At 44.1% G+C, this 9618-nt stretch overlaps 2 protein-coding genes across 2 annotated transcripts in view; both read right to left on the reverse strand.

Annotated features, from left to right (window-relative positions):
* Positions 1-277: 277 nt before the first annotated feature.
* On the reverse strand, positions 278-4071 carry pdrg1 (p53 and DNA damage regulated 1). Its single transcript, XM_015399240.1, has 5 exons — positions 3950-4071; positions 3317-3392; positions 3140-3214; positions 2985-3065; positions 278-739 (listed from the first exon to the last, which is right to left on the reverse strand). Exons 1-5 carry the CDS (start codon positions 4034-4036, stop codon positions 657-659), a joined length of 402 nt encoding a protein of 133 aa, XP_015254726.1. The 5' UTR covers positions 4037-4071; the 3' UTR covers positions 278-656.
* Positions 4072-6828: 2757 nt separating this feature from the next.
* LOC107100663 (protein FAM217B-like) overlaps positions 6829-9618 on the reverse strand; it is a 6233-nt gene continuing 3443 nt past the window's right edge. The window contains exons 3-4 of the mRNA XM_015399234.1: positions 8149-8213; positions 6829-8072 (exon numbers count right to left, since the gene is read on the reverse strand). Coding sequence (XP_015254720.1) covers positions 7211-8072; positions 8149-8213 — 927 coding nt within the window. The 3' untranslated portion in view covers positions 6829-7210. The remainder of the gene's footprint in view (positions 8073-8148; positions 8214-9618) is intronic.

Genomic DNA, 9618 nt, shown 5'->3' on the forward strand with positions numbered 1-9618 from the left:
GTATGGAGCGGAAAGGTATGTTCAGCCGAACGCGGAGCGAAGGATTCCCATGTAATCTGCATGTAGAGGCTGGATCTGGAGGAACGCTGCCATTTTGCCCTGTTAAAGAATATCTATAAATAAATCAAACATTGAATCGTTCATGTTTGGAAACGTTTAAGGGGCATGAATACTTTTGGAAGCTGCTGAATGTTTAAATTGACAAGAAGGAACAAATCTCCCGTTTAATCCTGTTTATTGACGTACATTTAGTCATTTAGACAACAACGTGTTTTTAATCTTATTCCAGGTTCAGATCAGCAAACAGTGAAAATAATCCAGAAGATCTGACAGATGAATCGACTCCATCACCAGATCCAGGTTTTTATTCAATCATGGAGACATTCGCTGGCTTCCATTGAATCCCAATTGAGGGTCTGTTGGGTGCTGCTGTCCAGACCGGGTGGAGGATGGGACCCCAGCTGGGCTGAGGAGGCGTGAGGAGTCAGCCTCTCCCTCTAGGACATCAGGAGCTCTGGTTGTACATGCATGACTGAGTGGAGGACACCTCCACTTGCTCTGTACTGCCACCTTCTGGACAAAGTTTATCTTTTCCCCTCATCCTCATCTGAGAGGTTGGATATTTCCCAATAACGTGGCGGACTGGAGTCTGCAGGTCATCTCTTCAGGAGGCTGTTGATGGCTTTAAGCTCTTGGGCAGACAGTGGGGACAGGCTGTAGCCTCGCAGCTCAGGGTTTCCTGGAAGCAGACAGAAGAAAACACGGTTATTCAATAGGGAGAAACCAGCAAATAACCTAAAACCAGGAAAACGACCGATTCCTTCAAACATTTTAGCCCCTCGTTGATCTGCAGGGGGCGCCACAACGGGGGAAAAGCTCACCAGCTGAGCTTCTCCTAGGGTTTGAATACTTGGAGGCAAAACGACGTTTTTTTCTTGAGACAAACCGTCTTGGTTGTCATGGAGATGTGAACATGCTTTCTGACAAATTTACTTCATTAAAACCTGTTTGCCATAAAGAATCAGAAAACAACTAATTAAAGATACATTTTAAAAAGAGAAAATGCAGAATAAAATGAGCTGAAAGGTCTTCATTAAATGTCTAACTCCACCTTCACACTCCTTCATGTTTTGTTAAAAGCTAAACATTGTCAGCAGCAGCCAATAAACCAGTGGTTGTTCTGCTGATCTTTTATTCACTTAAAGGGCGACTCCCCCTAAAACAACCTTAGTTTGCTGATTAGCTCTAATATGGGATCCTGCTCTCTGGCTGCGTTTGATTCCAGAGGCTGTGTCCTTTAAGGACCCGCTCTACCTGGACTGGATCCTTCGAGGTCTGTGAAAATTCAAACAGGTCCAGCCTTCTCCGGCTTTTACCGCCTGTACGCTCTGTTGCCTAGCAACAGTTGACACAAAAGGCGGGAACTGAACCTTTCCATATCAATGCCTTTTGCACCATGACTCTCCTACATTCTGATCACTGCTGCACTTTAAATGTTCATTTCACTGTTATAAGCTGTAGGCGGCGAAATGTCATCTGGTCTAAGAATGGACCCTGAACTTCTCACTGCTGCTCTGGATGCTGATAACGTTTCTGAGGAGCTTCAGCAGCAGTACCGTGGTCTCAGATATCAGATTGATAGTCCCCCATCCTGCAGAGATGTTGGAATCTGACCTTAAATATCAGGCAAACCCATTTTTACAGGGACAGATAAACCTCTTAATAAACCAAACATTTCCGCCACATATCTGACTCAGTAACCATTAAAGTCGGAGGGAAGTTCCAAACGTTGCATTTCCCAAATCTCCCGAGCGCTGCGCGACTTTACGCCAGTGAATAAAGTGAATGTGATTCGTGGGCGGGATTGTTGTGACGGAAGGTTTGCAAGCAAGTTTGGTTGTAGCTGGTTTCTAAGAGCATCTGGCTAACCAGTTAGCAACTTAGTGCTAGCAGGTTCATGTTTGAGCCCTTGCCTCGCAACGCTGCCAGTTCTGTTAGCTCTACGCCTGCCGAAGACACAGACGTCCATCCCCGTGAACACTGGGACGCAACTCAATGGGAAAGGAAAGGATTCTGGTTTCAACCGTTGCGTATATTAGCTGCGACACATGAATCAAGATGCTATGACCGAAAACATTAGATTGACAGATGACCGTTGATATATGATTGGCCGAATTTAGGTGTTCAGGCTGACGTAGAACTAACTGGCCTGCAGAAGATAACGGAAAAAAACGGATTTTAAGACAGGATTTTTTTTTTAAATATAAATTTTCTCTATTTTTGGACAATATGATCTGATAGGGTACATTAATATACATGTTTAAGCCAGAATGATTTGACATTTAAATATAACTTCCCTACGACTTTAAAACAACTTTCAATCATTTCAGACAGAACTATTCTCAGACTTCGACGCCATTTCCCTTTTTCCTCTGAGCACGGAGCAGCTGGCTTGCTTGGTCCCGCAATGAATCATGGGAGAAAATAAGGACGCATTTTTCAGCCGCATAAGGAGGAGTCTTGGAATCCGAGCAGACCTCGGCGCCGTGCTATGATGTCATCGGAAGACGAATCTTCGCAGGACGCAGCCGCTGGATTGGAACTCCTTGTTTCTCAGGCTTTTTTTTTTGGACAATTTATTGCACGTTTGTCAAAATTATTGCATTTGTGGCGCCCTCTTCAGGTCTCCAATGGGTTACTGCATCTGATGTGGGTTTTTGACTTATTGTCAATAGGAAGGGAAAATAAATATAATCAATATAGAAAATAATTCAGGATTTTGTTCATAATACAAGTTTATAAAAATGTAGATAAAACACCTCTGCATCATCTGTCTAGTCTAAAATAATGACTTGGGATTTATTTTCATCTGTGGGTGGAAGTCCGGCTATGGAGCGATGCTGTCAAACGCTAAACGCTCTGAGTAGGCGTTTCCCCCTAAGGAGCGGCGACTCGCATCCAAACGACGGCTCAGTTTCTCATACCTTGCATCTCGTTGAGGCTGTTGACCTTTGCTTTCAGCGCTTTGCGTAGGTCACTGATCTCCTTGTCCAGCTGCTCCTGATCTACAGATGAGAAAAACAACGTTTAGATTTCCTTTCCCCTGAAATTTGGATCGTTATTGTGTGGAAAAGCTCACCTCTCTGGATCATCTCTCTGGTTTTGGATTTGGGGAATTTGATGAACATATTTCCGAAGCAGACCTTGACCTTTTCTGCAAACGACAAACATCAGACTGTGGACCGTTCCTCAGCATAGATGAGCCAGGAGCGTGTCTGAACCTGGAGAACGGCGCTCTGCCATGAAGAAGACTCACCTGAATCGGACACCTCGTGTTTCAGAGCGCTCAGCGCCTCCCGGTTCTGGTTCCTCTTCAGATCCAGGTCTATGATCTGAAACATCAACATAGAAGCTGAGCGTCTCAGACAGGAAGTAAAGCTCCCCATTACCATTCAGTCTATCCTGTTGGCTTAGACAACTTTTATTGTTGACATTTTGTTTTGCTTAGCTTTCATTTCCATTACTTAAAGTGCAGCACTGAACAAATGTAAATCTGTGTGTGTGTGTGTGTATATATATATATATATATATATATATATATATATATATACATACACACACACACACACACACATACACATACACATGGTATCAGTGTTTCCCACAGGATTTTAGGAGACTGTGGTGGGAGAGTCTCTGACCTTCGGGGGTTTTGCAGATTTTTAAGCGTGGTGTATCCCACTTAAAGGGGAACGCCATTTTCTTTTTACAAGTAACATAAAATCTTCCTATGAGAAACGACTTGAAGGCACAAACTAAACTGTTCATAATTGATCATTTATGGTTCGCCATCATTCATAACATGTAGGCCAATTACTGTACCCCAGACATCCGCCGGTATATTATACATATTTATATTTTTCTAAAACAAAGCGGAGTGTTCTGTTACCTGTTGTTTAGTGGTGAGAACATCCTCTGCAGCTTCTTCCACTTCTGTTAAATACTGCAAAACACGCTGAGAGGCGGCTGGCTCCATGATGCTGGTGTTTCACCAAAACACGTCCGGCCGGAAAATAAAACAGCAGAGAGGAACGTTCCGGTGAGACGGGCGTGGAGGCTCATTACCGCCATCTACCGGACCATGGTGGTAATGGACCCGCCACATCTTTTCGATCATGAAGTTTAGCTTTCTTACAGTAGAAAAAAATAAAACAAACTAAGAATCAGAGGTACGGAAGAGGATAAGGGCCACTGGAAGAAAAAAAAAAGTTAACTGATTTTTTTCCTTTTATTTCAGTATAGTATGGGGAAAAGTCAGAATTCTGACATTTTTCTCTGAATTCTGAGATTAAAGTCAGAATTCTGAGAAGAAAAGTCAGAATTCTGAGAAAAAAGTCAGAATTCTGACTTTTTTCCCATGTTAAACTGAAATAAAATTTAAAAATCAGTTTACTTTTTTTATTTTCAGTGGCCCTAATCCTGTTCCGTATTAAAGCCTGTCTAAAGGTTGCTATATTTAAAATATACTCTTAGTCTGACCAACCAACCACCTCGTTAAACCTGATGATAATTAAATCAATGCTTAATTTCTATCACTCTAAGAGCTGCTGGAAACATTTTAAAATAATAAAATCAGATTTTGGAAAGTTTTCAACACAGTTCTCTGTTTTGTTTTGAATTTATGTCGTAGACCGGAGGGAAATTGATGATTTATTTTCTAAAAAATTACTAATGAAAATCTGAAAAGTGTGGTGTGCCATTGATTTCAGCACCTTTTATATCAGTGCATCATAGGGCAGTTTACTGGTGGAGTCTGAGCGACCAATATTATATATGGAAACGATTAATTTGAGAAGCAGGAAATAGATCAATCAAAGTGATGATAAATGGGACATTTAAGATCAGACCATTAAAAGTTTAATATAGAAATGTGGGAATAAGGAAAGCCGTGTTGAACAGATGCTTATAGGTTACCTTTAAAAGCTGAGTTCAATCTGATCAATCTATGGGCTGCCGTCTGGAAAGCTAAGCAGTCAAAATTAGCAACAATATTTAGATTTATTTTAAGTGATTTTTTTCACTCATTCATTTATTTTCAAACTGTATGTAGATATTTAGCTAAACAAATTTTATTTAGTTCAAACTTTATTTAGATAGTTAAATTTAGTTTGTTGAGCTTCAAGCTGAATATTTATTTAACTAAATATTTAGCTAGCTTTGTGCTAGCTAAAAATCAGCAAAATTTCTTTTTATTTGTCAGCAATTTGTCACTGAAAAAATGACAGCAGGGCCGAGCTCAATTCGTGGCAGTGGCTGCATTGCAGCAGTTCCAGTGGCTCGTCAGCAAATGGCACGGCGTATTACTGGCCACAGCCACTAGATTATTTTTTCATGTCGTTTTTTTAATTACTTTTTTTGGTATTTAATTATTTTTTTGGGTATTTTTCTTGCCGTTTTTCGGCAAGAAAAAGAAAAATAAATACAAAAAAAATGAATAAATAAGGTATTTGCCAAAAAACGGCAAGAAGAACTAAAAAAAGAAAATAAGTTATTTAACGAAAACCGGCTTCTGCAGCCACCAAAACGGTGTCAGTAAACCTGGGAGTCACGACCCTGCCCCCGGAGTGGCCGATGGTGCCCGCTGCCGGCCGAGGCCACTTAGTGGCAAATAAACTTCTCCGTTCCATCAAGTAAATGTGACATTATAAAAGTTTCCATGTAGTTTACTAAGCAATAACATCACAATATAAAAAAAAATCTAGTAAGAAGTACTATAAATGCCGAAAAACGGCAAGAAAAATACAAAAAAAATATTAAATACCAAAAAATGTAATTAAAAACTACATGAAAAAAATAATCTAGTGGCTGCGGCCAGTAATACGTCGTGCCATTTGCTGACGAGCCACCGCCACTAGTTGAGCTTTCTGTCTCTCAAAAATGTCTTGGAAAAATCAACCCCTTATTTTTCTCTTAAAATTCGCTAAATAACCATAAATATTGCTCCCAATGTTTGACTGCCTAACTGTACAAACGGCGCTCGATAAGAATGTGTCTCAATAGAAAGAAGAATTTCCTGAACATGTTCCTGTTTGGCCCCTCAGTGGCTAAGAACTGACAGAGAAGGAAGGAACGTCTCCTGATTACAGCCTTGGTTTATTGTATTGGAATTATTGCCATAAAATGAAAAACAGAGCAGCAACATAACTACCTGTGATGTTTGGATTTCATTCTGACCTTTTTTACACTATATTTCACAGATATAAACACCCAAAGACACAAATCTCCTCCTTCTGCTACAACTTGGTTTTTATTTTCAAACATTCAGTAGAAATGAAATAAAATGACTGGTGTTGGGCCACCAGTATCGGGCGGGGCGCCGATCCAGCACTGAAATGGTGGCATCGGTATCAGCGAGTAGCAATAAATCGCGAACCGATAACATTTTAAGAGCCAAAAGTTTAACTATTGTCACCCATTCCAGGTAGGAAATAAAAACTGGATTGTCTTTGTATTATTTCTTTTTCCTGATTCTCAAAGGTAGGCAACAGCTTGAAGCCATGATGGAAATTATTTATCGTTCGTCATATATACAGACACACAGATCAATTTCAAACAGATGGTATCGATAGATAATGCACAGCCAGGTATCGGAGCCAAAAAATGGCATCAGTGCAACACTAAAAATGACGACTCATTAAAAAAGATAGATACACTTTAATCGTTTTTAAATCAGAAGTTGTCTTTTTACAAAATAAAAAAAAACAAAAAAAACATTTCAGCTCAATAAAAGTGTCTTTTAGTTGGACAGAAGATTCCCGCCTCACCAGCAGACGGGCGGGCTTCGGTTCAACGCCGCGTTATCTTCTCACACAATGGAGCCTCTGCAGACCTACCAGGACCTGGACGTCCACCTGGACCCACAGCATGATGGACCTCCCATCGCAGAAGTACCGAGCGGCACAGTGGGTCCCTTCTCCTGGTGAAGCACGGTGGTGGCAGCATCATGCTGTGGGAATGGCATTCATTTAATGGAATGAGCTACATTCAGGAGTGATGAGGTAAAGTTCTGAGGGTCTGAGCAGCGCTGGTCAGCAGCTCAATCGGATTATAAACGTAGAACTCTGTAAATAGATTGGCAGTGATAGCTCTGGTTGGGCAGGGAGGGGCTCTTCCCGCCTGCTGTTTGGACAGCTCTAGGCGGTGGGGCAAATTATCTATGATGGCAGCGACGGTGTCCGGTTTGACTTCCTGTTCGTTCAGCCTTGGTCCGGCTCTGTTCCGTCTCGCCTCCGTCTGTCTTCTGCCGGGGGCCCCCTGCCGTGGGGTCCGACCCGGCCCTGGCAGCCATCCCCATGGGATGGCGCATGTTTCCTGAGGCCTGCATCCTCCGTAAGTAGCTGCTGGTCCTGCTGGGGCTGCCGGAGCGGACTCGGCTCTCGCTGTAGCTCCGTTTAGGAAGTGGTGCCAGCCCCCTGCTGCGATCCGGCGCCGGGCACAGAGCGCAAACGGAACCGCACAGGAAGGGGAGGGCCCGCGGGCAGTGGAGGATGCATTTAGGGGAGCTGAGGCGGGACGGGGCCCCGGCCCTCTGACAGGCCGCTGTGACTCCGCCCACCTCCCGCTCCGCCTGAACCGTCTGGATCTGGTACCACTCTAGATGCAGCAGTCTCTCCAGGTACCTCTCCAAAGGTCCCACAGGTCGGGGCCCCAGGGCTCCCCGGCCCTCCATGTTGTAGAAGACGGCCAGCTGGCCAAGGCTCCAGGAGTTGAAAGGTGGAGGCAGGAAGTCTGGAAAGTCCGGCCCCCCCCGGCGCCGCCCTCTCACCCTCTGGCGCTGGAGGGCAGGCTGGTCCTCCTCCATGACCTCAGGCCTGAGCTGCAGTTGGGGGGGCGGACAGCGACAGGGGGAGGGGTGGGGTCTCTCAGACTCGGACAGGTCCGTGTCGCTGTCCGTCTGGTTGGGGCTGCAGGGTGGCGGGGCGCGGCCTGGGGGGGTGCAATTCCTGTGGACGCCCCTCTCAGCTGATGACGGCTTCACCTTCTGACCGCCGCAGTCAGGACGACCGCTTCGTCTGCAGGAAACAGGAAGTCTGATTATGTCCATCAAACACGTCGCCATGACAACAAACGCTCCAGCTCTGGTATCACCTGAGCTCAGCACCACTGCTGGAGGACGGGTTGGACCGGGACCGCCGCTTCCTTCTCGCCACTGTCTGTGGATGGAGAGATGGAGAAGGGATAAAGGAGAGATGGAGGAGGGATAAAGGAGGGATGGAGGAGAGATGGAGGAGGGATAAAGGAGGGATTGAGGGGAGATGGAGGAGGGATGGAGGAGAAATGGAGGAGGGATGGAGGAGGAACAAAGGAGGGATGGAGGAGGGATGAAAGAGGGATGAAGGAGGGATGGAGGAGAGAGGGAGGAGGGATGAAGGAGGAACAAAGGAGAGATGAAGGAGGGATGGAGGAGAGAGGGAGGAGGGATGAAGGAGGAACAAAGGAGAGATGGAGGAGAGATGGAGGAGAGAGGGAGGAGGGATGAAGGAGGAACAAAGGAGAGATGGAGGAGGGATGAAGGTGGGATTGAGGAGGAACAAAGGAGAGATGGAGGAGAGGTGGAGGAGAGGTGGAGGAGGGATCATTAGCAAAAGGAGCATCATCCTGCTGATATATTAAAACATGGAAATATGGCTGATGGAGAATTAGAAGACAGACTAAATAAAGATAAAAGCTTTCTGGGTGTTTCTGTCCCTGATCAGGTCTGATTGTTCAGCATCAGAATAAACTTCAGCAGTTTGACAGGAAGAGCCTCAAACTTTCTCTGATTTTTTATTACTAACTATATTTCATAACAAACAGGTACTAAATAATTAGATTTTACTTTATGAGAATCTGATGGCGTATTAGGGCCATTCAAAGATGAATGGCATTTAAATTGCTGAGTTTAAATTGGCATTTTTACGACAACAAACAAGCAAATTTACAAAAAGATATAAAGTAGCAATTTAATGAAAAAGCAGGAACAAAATAGGAGAAAAAATAAGCAAATTTGCAAGAATTACATTTTGGAACAATGAAATAATCTAATAAATATTAAAGTATGATACAGAAAGTACCTGCAAATGTGCTTTCGGTACAATGGCCTAATGGAAGGTTTTAAAGTAAAAATCAATGATACAATAAATCTGCATGTTTATAGAATAAAAGGAGCCTATAGGCGGAAGTTCAACTGAATAAACTGATTGCTCGCCTTCATCCGCCTGCAACAGCCAATCAGCTTTCAACCATGCCTCCACGAAAGCCAATCAGCATCCAGAGTTCATCTTAAAGGCCTCACATCCACAACTCGTCTGCCCTTGAGTTATCTCCACCGGTCCAGCAGAATACCGCCATGTTGAGCCTGGTTCTGCCAGAGGTTTCTTCCAACGGGGAGTTTTTCCTCTCCACTGTCGCCCCATGCTTGCTCATCATGGACAGGTTCTCTGTTATCCAGCTGGTCTTCCATCTTCCAGGTCCCTGAGTGAAGCTCTAGTATCAGCTCACGCAGTCCACTGGATCTCCCCATAAAGCTCAGCAGACCGTCTCTCCAACCAGCAGTCTACAGACTGACCAACTCCATCT

Source organism: Cyprinodon variegatus, unplaced genomic scaffold, assembly GCF_000732505.1.
Source record: "Cyprinodon variegatus isolate N-32 unplaced genomic scaffold, C_variegatus-1.0 Scaffold998, whole genome shotgun sequence".
Classification (NCBI taxonomy): domain Eukaryota; kingdom Metazoa; phylum Chordata; class Actinopteri; order Cyprinodontiformes; family Cyprinodontidae; genus Cyprinodon; species Cyprinodon variegatus.

What these genes read in the sequence shown, in the direction of transcription:
- pdrg1 (XM_015399240.1), bottom strand. Translation starts at nt 4,036, where the DNA reads ATGGAGCCAGCCGCCTCTCAGCGTGTTTTGCAGTATTTAACAGAAGTG. An exon ending in TTCTCACCACTAAACAACAG is followed by an intron (nt 3,393 to 3,949) that starts GTAACAGAACAC and finishes TTGATGTTTCAG; the next exon opens with ATCATAGACCTGGATCTGAA. An exon ending in ACACGAGGTGTCCGATTCAG is followed by an intron (nt 3,215 to 3,316) that starts GTGAGTCTTCTT and finishes TGTCGTTTGCAG; the next exon opens with AAAAGGTCAAGGTCTGCTTC.